Source organism: Scophthalmus maximus, chromosome 14 (assembly GCF_022379125.1).
Source record: "Scophthalmus maximus strain ysfricsl-2021 chromosome 14, ASM2237912v1, whole genome shotgun sequence".
Lineage (NCBI taxonomy): Eukaryota > Metazoa > Chordata > Actinopteri > Pleuronectiformes > Scophthalmidae > Scophthalmus > Scophthalmus maximus.
Genome location: NC_061528.1, coordinates 14,746,595 through 14,770,324, shown reverse-complemented (window position 1 = coordinate 14,770,324; position 23,730 = coordinate 14,746,595). Strand labels below are relative to the sequence as shown.

At 39.3% G+C, this 23,730-nt stretch overlaps 6 protein-coding genes across 6 annotated transcripts; all 6 read right to left on the bottom strand.

Annotated features, from left to right (window-relative positions):
• Positions 1-1,394: 1,394 nt before the first annotated feature.
• Positions 1,395-2,741, bottom strand: LOC118283176 (olfactory receptor 4Q2-like). Its single transcript, XM_035604903.2, has one exon. The coding sequence runs from the start codon at positions 2,739-2,741 to the stop codon at positions 1,809-1,811; it is 933 nt and encodes a 310-aa protein (XP_035460796.1). The 3' UTR covers positions 1,395-1,808.
• Positions 2,742-5,527: 2,786 nt separating this feature from the next.
• Positions 5,528-6,460, bottom strand: LOC118283012 (olfactory receptor 4Q2-like). Its single transcript, XM_035604634.2, has one exon. It carries the CDS (start codon positions 6,458-6,460, stop codon positions 5,528-5,530), a length of 933 nt encoding a protein of 310 aa, XP_035460527.2.
• A 4,314-nt stretch (positions 6,461-10,774) lies between these two features.
• LOC124850996 (olfactory receptor 4Q2-like) lies at positions 10,775-11,698 on the bottom strand. Its single transcript, XM_047337237.1, has one exon. It carries the CDS (start codon positions 11,696-11,698, stop codon positions 10,775-10,777), a length of 924 nt encoding a protein of 307 aa, XP_047193193.1.
• A 1,567-nt stretch (positions 11,699-13,265) lies between these two features.
• On the bottom strand, positions 13,266-15,043 carry LOC118283175 (olfactory receptor 4Q2-like). Its single transcript, XM_047337224.1, has one exon. The coding sequence runs from the start codon at positions 15,041-15,043 to the stop codon at positions 14,120-14,122; it is 924 nt and encodes a 307-aa protein (XP_047193180.1). The 3' UTR covers positions 13,266-14,119.
• Positions 15,044-16,594: 1,551 nt separating this feature from the next.
• Positions 16,595-17,747, bottom strand: LOC118283213 (olfactory receptor 10J4-like). Its single transcript, XM_035604964.2, has one exon. The coding sequence runs from the start codon at positions 17,624-17,626 to the stop codon at positions 16,697-16,699; it is 930 nt and encodes a 309-aa protein (XP_035460857.1). The 5' UTR covers positions 17,627-17,747; the 3' UTR covers positions 16,595-16,696.
• On the bottom strand, positions 17,621-21,673 carry LOC118283212 (olfactory receptor 52J3-like). Its single transcript, XM_035604963.2, has 3 exons — positions 20,770-21,673; positions 17,873-17,953; positions 17,621-17,749 (listed from the first exon to the last, which is right to left on the bottom strand). The coding sequence occupies exons 1-2, from the start codon at positions 21,671-21,673 to the stop codon at positions 17,907-17,909; spliced, it is 951 nt and encodes a 316-aa protein (XP_035460856.2). The 3' UTR covers positions 17,621-17,749; positions 17,873-17,906.
• Positions 21,674-23,730: the final 2,057 nt, after the last annotated feature.

The window sequence follows — 23,730 nt, the reverse complement described above, 5'->3', positions numbered from 1 at the left end:
TACAAAATGATCCGCAGCGGTTATTTTACCCATAACTGCCCCGCCCGTCGGGCGTGGAGCTGTAAATGCCTTTTGGCGATGCCTCTCTTTTTCGAAATGAAATCCACAGGCAGAAGAAGGCTGTGTGGTCGCAGACGATGCTTACAAAGTATTCTTCAGACTTTTTAATTCACCATGGTTTCTTACTGTAGTCATTACTTTTTGCATGATGTGAATTACTGCACGGTCACTGAATCGAGTTACTTCTGACTCAGGGACTCTTTTGAAAGACTGGCAATGCAACAGCTGCGGCATTAACTGAATCTGAATCTGAATAAAAAGGCTTTTCTGAGGAAGCTGAGAGAGTGTGGCTCTTGCTTTTGTGAACGCTTTATGTCTGTATATATATATTAGTATAGTATATCACAAGATCCCTGTCAGCAGATGATGTCCGGCCTTGCGTTTTTGAAAATTCATTCTTTAAGGCCTTGTTGTCCATGTTGACTTGAAAACATATGAGACAAGAACATTAGTGGACAGTAGAGGGACCTCTTGAGCTGTTAAGTGATAGAGAAACACAATGGGGATATTCACCAAGTGAGCGACACGTCTGATCAATGTTTCGACTTAAAGCATTTAGGTAGAAAATGAGGACGCTCAGGTTTCAGAGGTGCTGGGGAGGAATCGAAGGGCCAGTGGAGTCATGCTGCTCTTTTACAAAGGAAGATGTCATAGAATAACTGAAAGGGGGAAGGAAACCTGTAGGAGAAAGAGGGTGACTCTAAGCCAAGTGAATGTGCAGGCGGCAAAAAGACCAAAGTTTACCATTAAGAACAATAAATGTGAATCTTTTCCCGCCCCGACAGAATTGAAGAATTCAGTGTGCCGTTATAAAAACAAAATTATAAACAAGAAATGGAAGTCAGTCCGACTTCCTCTCAAATGAGTTTGTTCACTTAGAACCTCACACGAGGCAAGGTAACAGTATAACTGTCATTTATATAACAGTCAGTGACATCATATATGTGATATAATGTCACTTACTGTTGTAATCATATACTGTCAATGACATGTGTTCTGTGAGAGATGGTGTGACGGGCTAAAATATATGAAAATACCAGGCTTTGGATGTGATGAGACCGCAATGACTTTATTCCTTTAAGACGTGACTAAACATTAATAAAAACCTTAGACTCAAAAGTGGTTTACTAGTTATGCTGATTTCTTAGCCTGTGAAAAAGGTTTGTCTGCCGTTGCTCCACAGGAGATTTGTCAAGTGTCAGTAAATTACTCATCAGGGTTATTTCAGCTTAGACAGTGTTTTTCTTTTATTGTTGAATATTTAAGGGTTGCTAAAATATTCACTTAATCATCATCATCATATTGACGCTCACAAAAAAATATCCAGTCCCAGAGTTACATGTTTAAGACAACAGTTTCTTTTTCTTTCAAAATTTCAGAGAGAAAACACATCTTGTGAGACGTGAGGTGAACGTGAGAGCGGTTTTAGTGTGAGGTATGTATGTTAATGTTCACATGTATGATGTAGTGACTGATTTCTCTTACGCATTATATACACAGACTGAACCAGAAACATATCCATTGCATGCAGCATAACCACAAATTAAATTTGCAAAATAGTAAAAACTGACATGTTAAAATGAACAACTGTCAGCATTTCTGGCGAGACACAAACATCTTAATATATTTTCTATATTTTTGCCCCACTTCCCTCAATCAAACAAAAGTTCATCTGCATTGTTCCAGATACACAAAATAAAACAATCCAAAATAAGAGTATATAAATATGAGTTGCTATGAATAGAAGGTCATTTTCTTCCAACATGAACTAAACAAAGAATCTTTTTCCGTATTTTGGTCAGTTTGAATCCGTAAATGAGAGGATTCATAAGTGGAGGGATGAGGAGGAATTCTATAGCGATGAAGTTTTGAAGGCTCTGCGGTAAATCTGTGGAGCCGAACCGCATGTACATCAGATCAAAAACTATTACAACGAGGAATGTGAGTAAAGAAATTAAATGGGGCACACATGTCTGCATGAACTTGACCCGGTCTTCTTTGGACCTCACGCAGTTTTTAATGAGATGCATGTAAGTCCAAATTATGAAAAGACCATGAGACACGTAAATCACGATTATTGCATATGAGACAACATTGTTTGAAACGGTGTCCGAGTCAGAGCAAGCGAGTTTGACAATGACCCAGTTCACACAGAATAGTTTCTGCAGGTTTGAACCACATAGTTTGAGTCTGGACGTGAACAGAACATTGATGGAGAAGACGCAGAAAGGTGTGAGCCAGGACACACACACCAGCTGAGAGAGCCTCCTCCGAGACATCAGAGAGTGATAGTGCAGCGGTCGACATATAGCCAGATACCTGTCGTAGGCCATGACTGCTAGAATGGACAGATCGCAGCAAGCGAATGAGTACATGACAAAAGCCTGTAGAAGGCATCCTTCGTATGAGATTTCTGGAGAAGACGACGACAGAAGGTCAGAAAGGAATTTGGGGTAGAACCCCGTGGTCCCATAAAGTCCATTGATGCAAAAACTGCACAACAAGACGTACATGGGTTCGTGCAGGTTTTCATCCGAGATAATGACAGCGATGAGAGAGATGTTGAAAACTAAAATCAGACTGTAATACAGTAAAGTGAGTGAGAAGATAGCAATTCTGTAATTCATTGTCTCATTGATCCCCGAAAGAGTGAGAATTCTTACTGCAGAAACATTGTCCATGTTCAGAGAGAAGAAATCTTCAGAATCTAGATGTTGAACTCTTCCCCCTCCAATGTGACGACAAACAGTAAGACTGTGCCGTCTGTCCTGTGACTCCTCTTCTGCTTCCACACAACCTTTTAAAAACTGTTGTGTCCATGGCAACACAACATCGGGGAATTCTAACTCTGGTAACACACGTAGAAAAAAACCTAATCAGGACAAACCCGTAAACCAGTCTGTCCATGTACTTTTGATTGAAATTGTATTTGAATTGTAATGTTCATAAGGAAGATTCTCAAACAAACCAAGGTGGACGAATGATGTTGTATCATTTGATTTGTTTGTTGATTTTAATTATTATTATTTAATTAGCGTTCTTTGAATTTAATGAATTTTGATGTTTTGTATTCTTTTTTTAATTTGTCTTGAGCCATTTTGACCAGCAAGGGGGGGGGGGGCTGCACATCCACCTGCATCTGCAACCATGCACCGAGGACTTGAAACCAACAATCGAGACCATCAACTCCTCAGGAAAATGTTTACAGACGTTTTATACCAGGTGAGAAGTAGAGTCATCGTCTACGGAGGAGGATTTGGGCCACACGTGAACATTTATTTGAGGTCTGACTATAAACTCTCTGAGAATTTAGTCACAACTCAAATACATTTTTCACCCGTGGCCTTAATTCTCTTCTGTAAGTTTCGAATAGACTTCTATTGAAACCGACTTCTTTTTGCAACCAGTTAGTCGCCCTCTGCTGGTCATTCCAGAGAGTTCAGGCTTCAGGCACTTCCACATTGGCTTTATTTTTCTCTGAACCCGGTGACTACGTCCATATTTATTTTTACAGTCGATGTACCTAATTTGCTGGGGTCACAAAATCTGCAATGGGGTCACATGTCCTCCACAGTTGTGTCTTGTGTCTGCAGCCAAACCAGTATTTCGAAAAAAGTGTTTTGTTTTTTTATTGGGTTAAAACATGTACAGTTCTCCCAAAGTGTTCAGACCCGTATTTTCCCATTGTGTTATGTTGCAGTCTTGTATTGAAATCATTTGAATTAATTTTCCCCCTTGTCAACTTTCAATATCATATCCCACAATGACAAAGTGAAAACCTATCTTATTTTGTCTACATGAAGTTGAGTGTCGATCGAAAGAGAAAAATGGTAATTTCATTCTTTAAGGCCTTGTTGTCCATGTTGACTTGAAAACATATGAGACAAGAACATTAGTGGACAGTAGAGGGACCTCTTGAGCTGGTAAGTGATGGAGAAACACAATGGGGATATTCACCAAGTGAGCGACACGTCTGATCAATGTTTCGACTTAAAGCATTTAGGTAGAAAATGAGGACGCTCAGGTTTCAGAGGTGCTGGGGAGGAATCGAAGGGCCAGTGGAGTCATGCTGCTCTTTTACAAAGGAAGATGTCGTAGTCAGAATAACTGAAAGGGGGAAGGAAACTTGTAGGAGAAAGAGGGTGACTCTAAGCCAAGTGAATGTGCAGGCGGCAAAAAGTACACCTCCAGTGGGTCAGCATCAGTTACAGAAACATGACTCCACATGAATGATATGTCGAACAGATCCCCATATTGACTTACAGTATTTTAGTTCACAGTCCACTGCCCTAAAGTGGCCAAAAATTCTGTCAAATTTAAATTCCTTTTGGTATACTTATGCTAAATAAGCCTTCTCTCAAACTAAATAACAAATTTATTGTTCTACAAAGTCATCAGAAACTCTATCTTTGAAAAGGGAATGTACAGTGGTTAAATGACAGAAACAAAAGTGGAACACAGTTCATTTGAAGAGCCCTGGACACCTACACATTAGATCTCAGCTCAGGTTGACCAAAGTTTACCATTAAGAACAATAAATGTGCATCTTTTCCCGCCCCGACAGATCCAATAACATTAATTTAAAGTTTGCAGTCATAACAGAATTCGGTGTGTAGTTATGAAAACAAAAATTTAAACAAGAAAAGGAAGTCAGTTTAACTACCTCGAACTTCAAACCAGGCAAGGTCAATTCACATCAACAAGTGAAAACCTCTCTCCTCACAGAAAAGAACTGGCATTGGCAGCATGATTTGTTGTACAGTATAACTGTCATTTATATAACAGTCAGTGACATCATATATGAGATATAATGTCACTTACTGTTGTAATCATATACTGTCAATGACATGTGTTCTTTGAGAGATGGTGTGACGGGCTAAAATATATGAAAATACCAGGCTTTGGATGTGATGAGACCGCAATGACTTTATTCCTTTATAATATATATTAAAGAATATTTAAGGGTTGCTAAAATATTCACTTAATCATCATCATCATATTGACGCTCACAAAAAAATATCCAGTCCCAGAGTTTGCATAATAGAACCCCGTGGTTACATGTTTAAGACAACAGTTTCTTTTTCTTTCAAAATTTCACAGAGAAAACACATCTTGTGAGACGTGAGGTGAACGTGAGAGCGGTTTTAGTGTGAGGTATGTATGTTAATGTTCACTTGTATGATGTAGTGACTGATTTCTCTTACGCATTATATACACAGACTGAACCAGAAACATATCCATTGCATGCAGCATAACCACAAATTAAATTTGCAAAATAGTAAAAACTGACATGTTAAAATGAACAACTGTCAACATTTCTGGCGAGACACAAACATCATAATATATTTTCCATATTTTTGCCCCACTTCCCTCAATCAAACAAAAGTTCATCTGCATTGTTCCAGATACACAAAATAAAACAATCCAAAATAAGAGTAAATAAATATGAGTTGCTATGAATAGAAGGTTATGTTTTTCCAACATGAACTAAACAAAGAATCTTTTTCCGTATTTTGGTCAGTTTGAATCCGTAAATGAGAGGATTCATAAGTGGAGGGATGAGGAGGAATTCTATAGCGATGAAGTTTTGAAGGCTCTGCGGTAAATCTGTGGAGCCGAACCGCATGTACATCAGATCAAAAACTATTACAACGAGGAATGTGAGTAAAGAAATTAAATGGGGCACACATGTCTGCATGAACTTGACCCGGTCTTCTTTGGACCTCACGCAGTTTTTAATGAGATGCATGTAAGTCCAAATTATGAAAAGACCATGCGACACGTAAATCACAATTGTTGCATATGAGACAACATTGTTTGAAACGGTGTCCGAGTCAGAGCAAGCGAGTTTGACAATGACCCAGTTCACACAGAATAGTTTCTGCAGGTTTGAACCACATAGTTTGAGTCTGGACGTGAGCAGGACACTGATGGAGAAGACGCAGAAAGGTGTGAGCCAGGACACACACACCAGCTGAGAGAGCCTCCTCCGAGACATCAGAGAGTGATAGTGCAGCGGTCGACATATAGCCAGATACCTGTCGTAGGCCATGACTGCTAGAATGGACAGATCGCAGCAAGCGAATGAGTACATGACAAAAGCCTGTAGAAGGCATCCTTCGTATGAGATTTCTGGAGAAGACGACGACAGAAGGTCAGAAAGGAATTTGGGGTAGAACCCCGTGGTCCCATAAAGTCCATTGATGCAAAAACTGCACAACAAGACGTACATGGGTTCGTGCAGGTTTTCATCCGAGATAATGACAGCGATGAGAGAGATGTTGAAAACTAAAATCAGACTGTAATACAGTAAAGTGAGTGAGAAGATAGCAATTCTGTAATTCATTGTCTCATTGATCCCCGAAAGAGTGAGAATTCTTACTGCAGAAACATTGTCCATGTTCAGAGAGAAGAAATCTTCAGAATCTAGATGTTGAACTCTTCCCCCTCCAATGTGACGACAAACAGTAAGACTGTGCCGTCTGTCCTGTGACTCCTCTGCTGCTTCCACACAACCTTTTAAAAACTGTTGTGTCCATGGCAACACAACATCAGGGAATTCTAACTCTGGTAACACACGTAGAAAAAAAACTAATCAGGACAAACCCGTAAACCAGTCTGTCCATGTACTTTTGATTGAAATTGTATTTGAATTGTAATGTTCATAAGGAAGATTCTCAAACAAACCAAGGTGGACGAATGATGTTGTATCATTTGATTTGTTTGTTGATTTTAATTATTATTATTTAATTAGCGTTCTTTGAATTTAATGAATTTTGATGTTTTGTATTCTTTTTTTTATTTGTCTTGAGCCATTTTGACCAGCAAGGGGGGGGGGGGGGGCTGCACATCCACCTACATCTGCAACCATGCACCGAGGACTTGAAACCAACAATCGAGACCATCAACTCCTCAGGAAAATGTTTACAGACGTTTTATACCAGGTGAGAAGTAGAGTCATCGTCTACGGAGGAGGATTTGGGCCACACGTGAACATTTATTTGAGGTCTGACTATAAACTCTCTGAGAATTTAGTCACAACTCAAATACATTTTTCACCCGTGGCCTTAATTCTCTTCTATAAGTTTCGAATAGACTTCTATTGAAACCGACTTCTTTTTGCAACCAGTTAGTCGCCCTCTGCTGGTCATTCCAGAGAGTTCAGGCTTCAGGCACTTCCACATTGGCTTTATTTTTCTCTGAACCCGGTGACTACGTCCATATTTATTTTTACAGTCGATGTACCTAATTTGCTGGGGTCACAAAATCTGCAATGGGGTCACATGTCCTCCACAGTTGTGTCTTGTGTCTGCAGCCAGCATCTCTTGCTTTTTCTGGCTAACTAGACTTCTGCTCAGGTTGACGTTGAGTGGAGCTTTACTTGTCACCAAACCTGTTCTTACCATGTCCCATCCAACCAGGTGCTAAAAAACTATGGGAAGGTCAGAGAGATGTCAGTCTGTCACCGTCTTTACACACCCACATCTTGAGAAGAGTCTCATTAGGCAACACTGTCTATTATAAATACATATTGGGGTAAACCATGAGCGTACCTTAAACTAAAAGACACTCCACTCATAACGGCAGATGTTTAATTTTTATTATAAAATGTAGAAAAATCACACTCACTATAGAAACATATGTGACTATGGGATCTTTTATTTGACCACACACATTTGCCTCAAGCTCAATATGCATATTAATAAACATTTGACCTAAGTCCTAATAAAGCACAAGTCTCAATACTAGAAAGAATGATGGCGGAATTCCATTTAGCTTATTCAGTTTCATGGTTCTTATCCAATATACAATGTATATACATATACAAATATCTGTATATACATGAAAATATATGATGTCACCATTAGCCCACTGTCCTGTTGGGATGCTATATGGCCTGTATTATAATGATAATGACACACTAGCAAACTTAGGCCTTTTTTTCTTTTTAAATGCTAGCACACATTGTCATGTTATTGTTTTCAGTCTGTCATATGTGTCCAGAAACTAACAGACTAAAAAGCATTTATTTGACCTTATGGGTTCATAACAGGCAAATGTTGCCAGGTATACCAGTAAGTTGTTAAGAATATATTTATCAATGATAGCGATGAGAGAGATGTTGAAAAACAAAACAACCCCGTAATACAGTAAGGTGAGTGAGAAGAGCGCTGCTCTGCGATGAAATGTCTCGTTGAACCCTGACAGAATGAAATCTGTCTAACAACAGAAACATTACCCATGCTCAGACGACTAATTGTTATACCTCTCTCTCCTCAGATTGTACTTGCCTTGTGTCACAGCATCAGCGGGGACAGCGTAAGCAGGCTAGTGCGCGTGCTGTGCTGAACACGCATCCCTCACAAAGTCTGCTCTACGACACACCATCTATTAATAACAGCTTTGGCAACAACAACAACAACAACAAACCCCAAATGGGAATAAAAACTTTGATCCAGTTGAATCGTGTTCTGAACCATGGCGCCGGGAAAACAGAATGTTGCAGCCAGTTTTGATCTAGTATTCCTAATTATGGAATCACCGAGGATCAGAGAAGCAGGAGGGATGGGCCCGAGGATCTGCGTTGGAGACGCGGTTACAAGCATTTACCTGCATGCATCCTGATTGTGGACAGGGGGTTTGTCGTTGAGTAAGAACGCCGCCCTCTGCGGTTTGAAGAGCTACCTGCTCCTAGAAATATAACTACTCTTAGTGACATAAAAAAAAATTGTTGATTGGCAGAATAAGGAGATATTGAGTTGCCATTGAATACCTGTATACTTTGTCATGATTCTGCCCTGTTGAACACTTGGGACTTTTTGAAACTCTTGAAAGATTTTTTTGTTGTATCCGTTGTGGACTTTTGGAAATTCTTTGCTTAGACTTGCTTGGATTTCTATTGGAGTTGTTTGGACCTTAAGCTTGTGTTTCCCTTATGTGATTCACTTCCTATTGAAACGCTTGGTGGCTTTATGAGCCATGTTCAACCCATGAAATTCCACATTTTTATATTTAAGGAATGTGATATTAAAACGACCAGTACTTTTTTCCCCCCAATCACAGCACAGTCATATCATTTAGTTTAGAGCTAAAAAATACATTAAAGTGTGCAGTATCTCTTTAAATAAAATGAAAAATGAATGTGGCAGACATATTTGCATGAACTTTCTCCTGTTTTTGTTTGGATGTCACGAATTGTTTTTAATTATAAAAAATAAAATGGCCAAAACAGTATAACAAGTATAAATTAAGCAGTAATAACAGCATTTGCAATGGAGGCAGAACAAGTTACATTAGAAACAATTCAATTAACACTGTAGATCTTGCGTTATATAACCTTGATGTTGATGTATTTATTGCATCCTTTAAGATCAAATAAATAAGTTTAACCCAACCTCTTTGTGTTGTCATGACAGTGATATACTAGAGGTTGAAAACAGTCACATAGTTGTCATAGGCTAAGACATTCTACTAATCTTTGCACTTCTGTACTAAACAACAAGAGGCGGATCATAACATTATTTCTTTCTCCTGCTCACATATTTCTTCTCCCAAGATAAAATCTGCATAACTCTTTTACATATGTTTGACACTGTCAACCAGCCTTTATTTGAAATACAATTTGCATGCAAATAACACAAAAAACAACTTCTCTTTAAAACATGACAGCATTTATTAACCGGAGCAATATCAATACAACTTATGTTAGCAAATGTCTAATGTACACTAAACTACAAATCATATATCATATGAAAATCATGTGAAAAGACACAACAAGCAAGAGTGTGTGTGTGTGTGTGTGTGTGTGTGTGTGTGTGTGTGTGTGTGTGTGTGTGTGTGTGTGTGTGTGTGGAGCGCATCCACACGGGTGGAGGGTCCCTTCGCTGCTAAGAAATTTTTGATGGTAGTATCATAAATTATTATTTTCTGGATTATTGGAGGAAATAAGGAGATATTGTGTTGCCATTATATCCCTGTACTCTTTGTGAAAACTCTCATGAACACTTGGGACTGTTTTGGAACTCTTGAAAGATTGTTTTGTTATATCCGTTGTGGACTTTTTGGAATTCTTTGTTTAGACTTGGATTTGTATTTCAGTTGTTTGGACCTTAAGCTTGTGTTTCTCTTATGTGATTCACTTCCTATTGAAAGGCTTGGTGGCTTTCAACGCATGAAATTCCACATTTGTATAAATTTGGCAAGAAATGTGATATTAAAGGACCACTCATTTTATATCCATCACAGAACAGTCATATCATTTAGTTTACAGCTTAAAAAACACGTACAGTATCTCTCAGTAACAAAATAAATGTGGCAGACGTATTTGCATGAACTTACTCCTGTTTTCTTTGGATGTCACAAATTGTTTTGAATTATAAAAATAAAATGGCCTAAACAAAAAGTATAAATTATGCAGTAATAACAGCATTTGCAATGGAGGCAGAACAAGTTATATTAGAAACAATTGAATTAACTCTGTAGATCTTCACTACATTTGAGTTGTTATCATACCCATTTACATCAAATAAATAAGTTTAAGCCAAGCAGAAAAACCCAACCTCTTTGTGTTGTCATGACAGAGTGATATACTAGAGGTTGAAAACAGTCACATAGTTGTCATAGGCTACGACATTCTACTAATCTTTGCACTTCTGTACTAAACAACAAGAGGCGGATCATAATATACATCAACTTTCTTTCTCCTGCTCACATATTACTTCTCCCAAGATAAAATCTGCATAACTCTTTCACGTATTTTTGTTAGTTTGAAACCATATATGAGAGGATTGATGATCGGAGGAATAAGCAGGAATTCCATCGCCATGAAATTCTGGACACTTTGTGATAACGTCTTTGAGCCGAATCTCATGTACAACAAATCAAAAAACAGAGATATCAAAACAATATTTAAACATAATAAGTGTGGCAGACATGTTTGCATGAACTTGCTCCTGTTCTCATTGGACAGAATGCATTTTTTGATGAGATACATGTAAGACCAAACGATAAAAACAGCGTGCAAAAAATAAAAAGTGTAATTGAAAGCTGGAATAATAACGCTTGCTATCGAGGCAGAACAAGCTAGTTTACCAACCAAATAATTAATACAGTATATTTTTGGTATATGTGAGCCGCATAAGCTTGATAATGATGTTGTTATTGTGCCCATCAGCACCAGATAAATAGGTACAAGCCAAGCAAAAAACACAAAGATGCCAATTTTTTCCTTCGTCATCACAGAGTGGTAAACAAGAGGTCGACATATAGCCACATATCGGTCATAGGCCATCAGCACAAGAATCGAGAAATCTGCACAAGCTGAAGAGTGCAACACAAACCCCTGCGCAAGACATCCAGTGTAAGAGATGACATGAGTGGGAGACAAAAGATCACTGAGTAATTTTGGATAAAATCCTGCAGTCCCATACAGTCCGTTGATGCACAGATTACAAAGGAAGATGTACATGGGCTCATGAAGGGCTTTATCCACAATGATTGTCACAATAATCGTCACATTTACCAGCCAAATCACACAGTAACACAACAGAGTGAGAGCAAAGAGAGTGACCCGGTAGCTCGCCGTGCCATTGAACCCTGACAGAGTCAACGTAGAAACTACAGACACATTATCCATCATGTTGAACCGCTTTCTCACATTATTCACAAAGAAAAAAAGACAACCGACATTACCTTTGTCCATCGCTAAGAACCTCAACTGTCATTCTTACACTACCTTATATCATTCAGTGGCCGGAACAGATAATGTGCTGGTGAACTTGGGAATTCAAACAGTCCAATCAGTGAGCTGGAATAAGATGTAGAGTAAATTTTGCAGTAATTGTCACTGAAAATTACGTAAACTCTAACTTCAACTCTCCTTTCAACCTTTAGTCAAAGTGCATTTTGATGTATGGGTATATATTAAGTGCAAAGTTACTACTTTAAATAATCACTTGTATTTGAAGCAGATGATGTCCTCAAAACATATAGTTTTTATTTTTTGAGAGACCACTTTTATTGAGTTTTATATACACTGTCTAAGTCATGAGAAGAGGCCTTTTCGACATGTAAAAAGAAAATGATATTGCATGCCATCAGCACCTGAAGGAGTCTAGCAATTTCTAGAACAGACATTATGTGGATTAATACCTGATTTATTCAAGCCATTCGACTAAGCTACAGTAACATTGTACAAATCAATTTAGTTTGGTCCAGCAACGGACGCATACATGCTGAACAAGGACCTGCTGTAGATGGTGCAGATCATTTTATCACGTCATGGCCCGTGGCCCAGACGACTTTTGTGCCACTTTCATGTCCTTTAGTACCCACTGCCACTCCAGTTGCACTACTTGCACTCTTTTGTTAACTATTCAGTTTAAAATGACTGAACATATTCATTTTCTGACTCATTGAACACTGAACTCACTGGCATGTTCATGAAACCAGTGTCAGACGACTTTTGCTTTGTGACATGAAGCTTTATCCGGTCAGAGGGAGCCGATTGGAGATGGTAAATTGTGGCCATAGAGGAATTCACGTGGTCAGCAACCATACTCGAGCTGTGGCGTTCAAATGAGGATTGATTTTTATCAAGAACTTGATGCTATTTTTTTTTCTCTCAAAGCATTCTGAGTAAACTCTGGAGACTGTTAAACTCCCAGGAGATCAACACGTTCAGTTGTTGTGCGGTGATAGGAGCAAATTTGGTTATTAGCAATAATTCATAATTATCAAGGATAATTATGAATAAGTAAAATCAATAAAGCGTATTAATCAATGTAAATAGCAACGGGGCACCAACCGGAAACAAGGACCAATGACCAAATAGTGATATCAGTCTTAAATGTTAAGGGTGTTCACCCAAAATGTTCATATGTGGTGGATTTGAGCATTTATGGAGTGAACTGAAGATGTGAATACGAGAAGTGACACTGTCAACCAGCCTTTATTTGAAATACAATTTGCATGCAAATAACACAAAAAACAACTTCTCTTTAAAATATGACAGCATTTATTAACCGGAGCAATATCAATACAACTTATGTTAGCAAATGTCTAATGTACACTAAACTCCAAATCATATATCATATGAAAATCATGTGAAAAGACACAACAAGCAAGAGTGTGTGTGTGTGTGTGTGTGTGTGTGTGTGTGTGTGTGTGTGTGTGTGTGTGTGTGTGTGTGTGTGTGTGGAGCGCATCCACACGGGTGGAGGGTCCCTTCGCTGCTAAGAAATTTTTGATGGTAGTATCATAAATTATTATTGTCTGGATTATTGGAGGAAATAAGGAGATATTGTGTTGCCATTATATCCCTGTACTCTTTGTGAAAACTCTCATGAACACTTTGGACTTTTTTGGAACTCTTGAAAGATTGTTTTGTTATATCTGTTGTGGACTTTTTGGAATTCTTTGTTTAGACTTGGATTTGTATTTCAGTTGTTTGGACCTTAAGCTTGTGTTTCTCTTATGTGATTCACTTCCTATTGAAAGGCTTGGTGGCTTTCAACCCATGAAATTCCACATTTGTATAAATTTGACAAGAAATGTGATATTAAAGGACCAGTCATTTTATATCCATCACAGAACAGTCATATCATTTAGTTTACAGCTTAAAAAACACGTACAGTATCTCTCAGTAACAAAATAAATGTGGCAGACGTATTTGCATGAACTTACTCCTGTTTTCTTTGGATGTCACAAATTGTTTTGAATTATAAAAATAAAATGGCCTAAACAAAAAGTATAAATTATGCAGTAATAACAGCATTTGCAATGGAGGCAGAACAAGTTATATTAGAAACAATTGAATTAACTCTGTAGATCTTCACTACATTTGAGTTGTTATCATACCCATTTACATCAAATAAATAAGTTTAAGCCAAGCAGAAAAACCCAACCTCTTTGTGTTGTCATGACAGAGTGATATACTAGAGGTTGAAAACAGTCACATAGTTGTCATAGGCTACGACATTCTACTAATCTTTGCACTTCTGTACAAAACAACAAGAGGCGGATCATAATATACATCAACTTTCTTTCTCCTGCTCACATATTACTTCTCCCAAGATAAAATCTGCATAACTCTTTTACGTATTTTTGTTAATTTGAAACCATATATGAGAGGATTGATGATCGGAGGAATAAGCAGAAATTCCATCGCCATGAAATTCTGGACACTTTGTGATAACGTCTTTGAGCCGAATCTCATGTACAACAAATCAAAAAGCAGAGATATCACAACAACATTTAAACATAATAAGTGTGGCAGACATGTTTGCATGAACTTGCTCCTGTTCTCATTGGACAGAATGCATTTTTTGATGAGATACATGTAAGACCAAACGATAAAAATAATGTGCAAAAAATAAAAAGTGTAATTGAAAGCTGGAATAATAACGCTTGCTATCGAGGCAGAACAAGCTAGTTTACCAACCAAATAATTAATACAGTATATTTTTGGTATATGTGAGCCGCATAAGCTTGATAATGATGTTGTTATTGTGCTCATCAGCACCAGATAAATAGGTACAAGCCAAGCAAAAAACACAAAGATGCCAATTTTTTCCTTCGTCATCACAGAGTGGTAAACAAGAGGTCGACATATAGCCACATATCGGTCATAGGCCATCAGTACAAGAATCGAGAAATCTGCACAAGCTGAAGAGTGCAACACAAACCCCTGCACAAGACATCCAGTGTAAGAGATGACATGAGTGGGAGACAAAAGATCACTGAGTAATTTTGGATAAAATCCTGCAGTCCCATACAGTCCGTTGATGCACAGATTACAAAGGAAGATGTACATGGGCTCATGAAGGGCTTTATCCACAATGATTGTCACAATAATCGTCACATTTACCAGCCAAATCACACAGTAACACAACAGAGTGAGAGCAAAGAGAGTGACCCGGTAGCTCGCCGTGCCATTGAACCCTGACAGAGTCAACGTAGAAACTACAGACACATTATCCATCATGTTGAACCGCTTTCTCACATTATTCACAAAGAAAAAAAGACAACCGACATTACCTTTGTCCATCGCTAAGAACCTCAACTGTCATTCTTACACTACCTTATATCATTCAGTGGCCGGAACAGATAATGTGCTGGTGAACTTGGGAATTCAAACAGTCCAATCAGTGAGCTGGAATAAGATGGAGAGTAAATTTTGCAGTAATTGTCACTGAAAATTACGTAAACTCTAACTTCAACTCTCCTTTCAACCTTTAGTCAAAGTGCATTTTGATGTATATTAAGTGCAAAGTTACTACTTTAAATAATCACTTGCATTTGAAGGAGATGATCTCCTCAAAACATATAGTTTTGTTTTTTGAGAGACCACTTTTATTGAGTTTTATATACACTGTCTAAGTCATGAGAAGTCATCTAAAAAGAAAATGATATTGCATGCCATCAGCACCTTCGGGAATATATCTGGACAATGCACAGAAAGAGCGTTATTGTAAAACTCTCCACAAAAAAAGGGGGTTTTGCATATTGTGAAACAGACATTATGACGATTAATAACTGATCTAGTCAAGCCATTTACTAAGCTACAGTAACATTGTACTTTTTTGTGCCACTCTCATGTCCTTTAGTACCCACTGCAACTCCAGTTGCCCTAATTGCACTCTTTGGTTAACTATTCAGTTTAAAATCACTGAAAACATATAATATTGGACACTGAACTCACTGTCATGTTCATGAAACCAGTGTCAGACGACTTTTTCTTTGTGACATGAAGCTTTATCCGGTCAGAGGGAGCTGATTGGAGATGGTAAATTGTGGTCATGAAGGAATTCACATGGTCAGCAACTATCCTCAAGCTGTGGCGTTCAAATGAGGATTGATCTTTTATCGAGAACTTGATGCTGTTCCTTATTGAAATTGACATTAAACTCAGCCTGTACGGTACCAATAATCATGTCGCAGTCGAAGTCACTGAGAGCAATTTTTTTTCCCCGTGCTGATGTTTGATATGAACATAAGCTGGCCCGTTTGTGAATGATTTCATGCATTGCACTACTGCCACTCGATTGGCTGGTTGGATAATAGCACAAATATGCAGGTGTTCTCAATAAAAAAGTCGAGGGTCTTGTATTATTTTCAAAATCAAGCAAAACTATGAGGTCAAATACTTGACACTTTCTCACCCAGCCTGAGTGATGAGAGAATTCGAGAAAAAAAAAGTATGTGAGGATGAAAATGAAGATAAGTCATTAATGGAGCCCTGGGGAAATGACATTCAAAACACATGTGCTTGAGTATTTGAATCCAATTCATTTTCATAATTTGAGAACAATAAGCATGTGACCACAACACGCTCACAGTCTGTAACACTGGCAGTAGGCAAACAAAGCATAGACACGAGGTTAACAATGACAACCTGGCAACCTGGCAAAGAACAAAGGTAACAAGGTCTGTATATATATATATATATATATACACACACATATGCTCTATTGGCAGGCAAGAACAGGTTAAAGAAGCAGGTGACATGAGACATTCTGTGTGTTGTAATGATTCTTTATTCTCCTCCAGTTATATTGTGAGTTGACGGGTGTTGGGGTTTCTTTTGTGTTGTCATACAAATAGTCATAAAAATATGCTGGGGGATGGTTCAAACTGGTTATTGCTTAAATGTTGGCAACACCCGTATAATGTGTCTTCTGATTTCGGGCAACTTCAGCCCATACACAAGAGGATTCAGAACTGGAGGGATGACAACAAACTCCAGCGACAAAATAACGGCCACAAGTGGGTTTAACTCTTCAGGATCGTATCGGCTCAAGGCAATATCACAAAATCCTGTGATGGAGTAGATCACAAATGAGACCATGTGAGGAAGACAGCTCTGTAATACTTTCACTTTGAATTCTGCCGATTTCTTCCAGCAAACCACTACAATTCGTAAATAGGTGTACAGCACGTAGAAAAGGGGAAGGAAAACTATTCCTATGGTTAAAAGCAAACCGACGACGTTGTTGACAGCGGTGCTGACACATGATAATTTCACAACACTCCAGTTTGCACAAAACACTTTTTGAATCTCATTACCGCATAAGGGAAGGCCGGCGGACATAGAAATAACTGCTGTTAGGACAAAGGTCGGAAAAAACCAAGCCAACGCTGTCAAGTAATAAACAGTTTTAGAAGTCATCTTCCTGTGGTAGTGCAAAGGATGACACACAGCGACATATCTGTCATACGCCATGACGCCGAGAATGGTCATTTCGTAGGCAGCATACGTGTAAATGACATAGATCTGAGTGAAACAAGCAGGACGCGAGATCAAATGAGAGTCAGACAGAAGGTCCACGAGGAATCTGGGGAAGAAACCAGCCGAGCCGTACAGCGAGTTGACAGACAACAAAGCAATGAAAATGTACATGGGCTCATGTAGTGATCTTTCGCGCGATATCACCAGTATTATGACAAGATTAGCGGAGACGATGAAGCTGTAGAGCAGGAGACAGAAGACGAAGGCCGGATACTGGTAGTTCCCGATGTCCACAAACATTGTGAGTTTAAAGTAAGAGGAAAAGGTATAATTTTCCATTTCACACACACACACACACACACACACACACACACACACTAAACCATCAACAAAGAATTCAGTAGATTATTGTTCGCAGTTGGACCAACTCTCCTTCCTGGCGTGAGAACGAAGTGACAGCATCTGTGAGAAGGAAGATTTAAGCAGTTGTATGACAAAGTGTTAAAATACTTATAGAATAAGTAAATAAAGTATATAAATATAAAATAGCCATTGAAGCTCAGCGTCATACACCTGTGGTCATACCTGTAGTAGTGTCACTGTGTTACTGGACAAATGGTCAATCACCTTTGAGGTCTGCTCTACACATTCTGCTCTTGTTCGGCTCTGTCGACACAACACGAGGGCAGGTAATGAGGAGGGGTTTACAGAATGTGAATGAATGTCGTCACCGGTTTTTCTTCTCTGGAGAACACTGATGGTAAGAGCATTATCACGCTGTATTGATCTATCGCTTACCGTTAGGCATCTTGAAATGTCTACGTCGCTGTGAATATACACGTGTGTTATGATAATGTCTCGCTCATGAATCCTAAAAGCTAAGAGGAGATGAACATCGGGATATCGTGCTGTATGTTGTGTATTATCCCTGCGGGCGGCTGTGTGTCAGAAGTTACTTTGTTGAATAGAATGTTACCATAACCAGTTACCCTAACCCATCTCTCATGGCCCACCGGTAAGAAACAGTTGAGCATTTACGTCTCCGGTAGACACAGAGTGACGTTACCATTCATTTGGAGTTGGGGTATTTCCAGTATTCACTCATCTATTAGCTCTCTTTTGGTCTCAACCAACTCCTGAGGGAAATGTTATTACTATGTTCACCACAAAACAGGCTTTTTCCCTAGTTTTGCTTGTCCCCAGTTTTGCAATATCTAATCCATGCTTGATCAAACCCTTTCTCTCACTCAGCTTCGGCCCCCGCCAGGGTTTTACTGTCCGGGGCAGTTCGTTCGGGAACCAAATGGCGTGTGTGTTCTTTGGCTGAGGCTCATTCATCTAACGCACACTGGGGCGATTTTCTTCCAACTCATCTTCAATTTCCTCGTGGGTTTTTTCCACTCGATTCTCTGCAGCCTTGATGAATTGTGACCTCAAAACATCTGAGATGTTAGCGTTAATGGTAAAATGGTCAAATTTAAGAAAGAAGAAAAAAAAGAGCAAGGTCTTGGACGTTATTGTCATCAATAAGGATCAATGGTTGTCGGGTACCGAGCTCTCTTGCTCTTCAGGCTTCTTTGATTCGACATGACAGTTCAGGGTGTCTGATCCCGTGTGCATCTGTGGCATGTTTCTGGATTTTACAGCGCACACATTTACAATGTGATGAAGACATTTTCTTAATTTGCTCATGTTATGTCTATTTGCATGCATTCATTGCATTGCTCTCTCGGGGGCCACACCGTACTAAGGACATTGTGCGAGGCTGTATATAGTTTATGGTGGCATTGTACCGACTGCATTATACGCACATTTCTGTTGCAAATAATGTTTTTTCTGTGTTTCGTGCTTTGCACTCGGTAACCAAACCAATGAAGCCCGATTAAAAAAAAATTGAAATTGACAACTGAATTGACGGCACAGTATTGAAGGAAAATACAACATTAAAAGTGGTTTTAATGTATTTATTACTGTTTTCAGTCTGTTAGTACTATATTTTGGGCCTGTATGTGTGAATTAGTGTCCAGACTGACTCTCCAATGAATTTGAATGTGCTCTACGATCTTTGGCAGCTTTTGGTGTAAACATGTACATTTGCAATCATGTAAACATTGTCTTATCTCCTACTCTACAAAGTGTCAGAGTTTTTGTTTGGCAAGCTATCCCCATGAGCACAGTCTACAGTGACCACTGGATCATAATGAGCTTTTCTGTACCCTGTTCCCTGAGGCGCTGTTGTTTTCCACTGACGCCCACCTGGGAGATCACAGTAATGATCCTCTCATCTTTCATCGGATTGCGGCGAAGATATGCAAGTCAATCGGGAGAATGGTAATTGGAGTGTGTTACGTGATTGGGATTGCACAAACACACGCTTTTGCTTTGGTCATTTTTTGGGCACATTACTCACCCCGACACTGACGATAAACCCTGTGCTTGTTGTCTGTTTCGAAGGAAATTTCAATATTTGTTTCTATACACCTATTATACATGTGAGAAAATCAATGCTGAAAACGTGGGAAAAGACTGTGAACTATGTAACACAGATTGGCAGTTTATTATCATTTTTGCGCAGGCAAGACATCATGGCTCGGCGACACACTGGAGCCATACTTTGCGCCGTGTGGGTCAGGGAAATCTCCAGCCTGCAACCCAGTCGACAGGCCTGCAAACTTCCAGCCGGCGTCCAAGGAGCGGTCTCCTTACCCGGAGACTCCCCCAGCTTTTCCTGGGAGATATCAGCCGCTAGAAGGAAGCACGGGTCACACAGAGCCGATCCCCACACCTGCCCAGCACAACAGAGCCTCAGCCGCCCAACAAGCTGGGCCCCCAGTTGGACGCTGCGTTCACTGTCCTGGCTGACGTCCAGTCTGTAGGTCTTCTTCCTGTCTGCAGAGCCCTCACACTGTCCGCCCCGTGGTCTCGCTGACCAGCCCTTCGACTGGCCCCCAGAGATCCCCAGCTCCACTGCTCCGCTCCCTGTCCGCAGACAATCTAACAGATACCACTACCGACACACGTGTGTTTCAACATATAAGAATGCGATTTCTTGCATATATTTTTTTATTTTGATGGGCTTACTGCAATTAATCGTAGTTCAATAGATGAAATGATGTAGTCTCTTTTTTGATGCACTATTACTGAACAGTTTCACTGATTGTGGCCTAACGCAAGACCAAAAAAAGGGCTCCTGTTCAATTTTAAACTATATTAACCACATTTAATCATATCATAAATGGAGACAAATTAACTGACAAGCAGGATAGGAGCAAACCTCAAACACCTCATCCTCCCCCTTTCGCATCCTGTTCGTGTGTCAAAGCTGATGTTACCAAAACAATTAATATAATGATATAGCAAAAAAAGTCAGACTGTAGGTGAGTTGTGAGGTTCACAGACATCACAACACAAAGCATCCCTGTGTGTAGTCACACACACACTGTAGGACAGAGCCTCAGTCTCAGTCTAAATCTCTGACCTACCTTTGTGAAAAAAAGATATTATTCTGTGTCGAATTCTCGTCAGGATCACTCCATAAATAATCGGGTTGAGCAGGGGTGGGACCATGAGAAACTGTACGGCCATGAAGTTCTTCAGACTCTGCGGCACAGACGCTGATCCATATCTAGAGTACATGAGGTCAAAGAGCAGAGCGGCCGTGACATTGAGCAAACACAATAAATGTGGCACACATGTCTGTGTAAACTTCCTCACGCTCTCTCTGGATTTCAACGCTGACCGCACCAGGTGCACATATGAAGTAAAAATGAAGACGACGTGCCCTATGTAGATGGAAATGATAAGCAGTCCGACAATGTCGTTTGCCTTCGTTGAACTACAAGCAAGTTTAACAATTGACCAGTTCGCACAGTAGAGCTTCTCTATGTGAGAGCTACACAGTTTCAGTGTGGATGTCAAAGTTAAAACCAGTATCTCAAAGACGAGAGGCACAAGCCAGGACAGAAACACTAAGACAGAAGTCCTGCGCATGGACATCTCAGAGTGATACTTCAGTGGTCGACATATGGCCACATACCGGTCATAGGCCATCAGAGCTAAAATGGAGAAATCGATTGTTGCATATGAGTATATAATATAGACCTGCAAAAAGCATCCCACATATGATATCACATGAATATCAGACAGAAGATCATACACAAACTTTGGGTAAAAAGCTGTAGTCCCATAAATTGCATTGATGCACAAGTTACACAAACAAATGTACATGGGTTCGTGTAGGCTCTGATCCAATATTATGGTTAAAATGAGAGTCACGTTTACCACCAGAATTGCACCATACGTCAATAAAGTGAGAGAGGAAAGAGTCACTCTGTAGTTGACAGTTGAGTTGAAGCCAGACAGTGAAAATACAGCGGGATTGCTCATTTTGAAGGAATCCTTCAGCACAGAACAGCCTGATATAGTATTCAGATACAGTGTTTACAGGACAGGGTGAAATGCTTTGAAAAGGGAAAAAAATGCTCATTGTTTGTGAGTAGTCTGTAAGTCATGGCACCCTGGTGTTGCACACACAGATGTTATATGTTAGAGAGGACCACCCCCATTCGCATGCAGGCGTCTGATAGAGAGTTAAAGTCCTGACGTCACGTGTAGAGTCATAATGAGCATTTGTTTCATCATACTGTATGAGGCTTGCTTCCCATTAAGAAAAAATATCCAAAGGACCGCCAACATTTGGCTACCATGCATACTTGCAACACATTTTGTGTTAATCCATGGAATTATGTGGACATATATTAAAGAATGATTTTAAAAAGGGATCAGCAAAGTCATTAAACGATATCCTATAATACCTTCAATATCTGTTGTGCATTTCATGGCAATCCATCAAATAGCTGTTCAGATGTTTCCAACTCAACTAGTGTGGTGGACCAACCGACAGACCTGCCATCCCATCAGCGATGCCTCTTACACAGATACGCATTTTAAATTTTAAAAAAGGCAAACTGCCCGACCTTTTGCCAAAGTCAATCTTTTGCCAGTTTGACTTTGTTAAAATTAATCTTTCTCGCAGTGATGTTAGCTCGTCTCTCGGCTGAGAAAGAGATTTCAAGGATGAAGTTGTAATAACACCAAGAAAAACGTTGTAGTATAATGAGAATTAAAAAGTAATTCTGTTTCATTTGAGAGGAGGAATATCAGAAGATCAGCCTGTCGCCTCCGTTGAAATGAGGAATGTGCAGCATCTCGTTCTTATTTTACTTTCGTAAAGGTTTCCCAAATAAGGAAATACCTAACCACAATATCTTAAGTATCACGACTTTGAAAAGATTGTGCAAGAAACTGTGTCTATTCCGAAGAAAGAACCACACAGATTTGGCAGGTCATTGTTTCTTAAATTTTTCTCAATATGACTTTTTCCACTTTAAATTACAACTTTATTTGTGTAACATTATTACTTTCTTCTCAATTCAACTTTCTTCCCATAATATAATGATTTTATATTATTCAATAGCTCCGAAATTGTTGTTCTGCCCTAATTCTCTGTCGTCCTGACAAATTGACCAGGCAAAAGGCAGAGACTACCTCTGTCAGTGATCCTAACAATCCTTAAGGGTTGTTTTGGATGTGCCGCCGTTAAGGACGTGAAATGACATTTGGAAATTGTCTGTTTAGACTTGTTTTGAACTGGTTTGGATTTTTATTTCAGTGTTTTCATCGTGTCTTTGCTTGTTTTACTTGCTGTCTTTGTCTGCGATGTGGGACGGGCCTCTGACCATGGTGAGGAGGGTGTTTCCGTCCCAGCAGAGATGCTGGGGTGCCACAGTTCCCACTTCTGTGATTGTCTTCCCCGCCCTGATGTGTTTCTCCCCAGTCTTCTCGAGACTCAATGCATTTTTCATACAGGAACTCTGGAAAATATCAGGAAAATTCGGTCCAGACAGTTTCCAAAGTTTGCCTTTTCCGTTACAACACAAAATTACAACAAGAGTAACTGATAACTGGATTTTATTCCATTATAATAACTACGAAACACCAATTTATAGGAATTGTTTTATTGCTATTTATACAGTACTTTACTTTACTCAAATAGTCAATTGGGGTGAACAACAAGGTCATAAATCAAAAAATATATCCTCAAAAAATGGCCATGACATTTAAGGAACATTTGTGCAACGGAGTCAATGCAAACTGGATATGAAAATATTCAAGTGAAATTAACAACTCAGAGTACAGTGTGTATGAATATGTTAGCCTCTTCAGTTCTTCAAGTTCGTGCATAAGGACTTTGCTTTAGTCGGCATATCTACAGATATTAATGTGCCCAAAAAGTCAACCTAATTTGGAAGCACAGATAGAATAGGGGGTTTGTGTAGTTGTGTTTATACTCCTGTGCTTTGAAAGAAAGGCTAAATGTCTGACCTCTGTTAACGGTTAACTCTTACCTCTTAATGTGGGAATTGAATATAAGAATTTCTTCC

What these genes read in the sequence shown, in the direction of transcription:
- LOC118283212 (XM_035604963.2), bottom strand. Translation starts at nt 21,673, where the DNA reads ATGAGCAATCCCGCTGTATTTTCACTGTCTGGCTTCAACTCAACTGTC. An exon ending in AATATCTTTTTTTCACAAAG is followed by an intron (nt 17,954 to 20,769) that starts GTAGGTCAGAGA and finishes TTGTGTCGACAG; the next exon opens with AGCCGAACAAGAGCAGAATG.
- LOC118283213 (XM_035604964.2), bottom strand. Translation starts at nt 17,626, where the DNA reads ATGGAAAATTATACCTTTTCCTCTTACTTTAAACTCACAATGTTTGTG.
- LOC118283176 (XM_035604903.2), bottom strand. Translation starts at nt 2,741, where the DNA reads ATGGACAATGTTTCTGCAGTAAGAATTCTCACTCTTTCGGGGATCAAT.
- LOC118283175 (XM_047337224.1), bottom strand. Translation starts at nt 15,043, where the DNA reads ATGATGGATAATGTGTCTGTAGTTTCTACGTTGACTCTGTCAGGGTTC.
- LOC118283012 (XM_035604634.2), bottom strand. Translation starts at nt 6,460, where the DNA reads ATGGACAATGTTTCTGCAGTAAGAATTCTCACTCTTTCGGGGATCAAT.
- LOC124850996 (XM_047337237.1), bottom strand. Translation starts at nt 11,698, where the DNA reads ATGATGGATAATGTGTCTGTAGTTTCTACGTTGACTCTGTCAGGGTTC.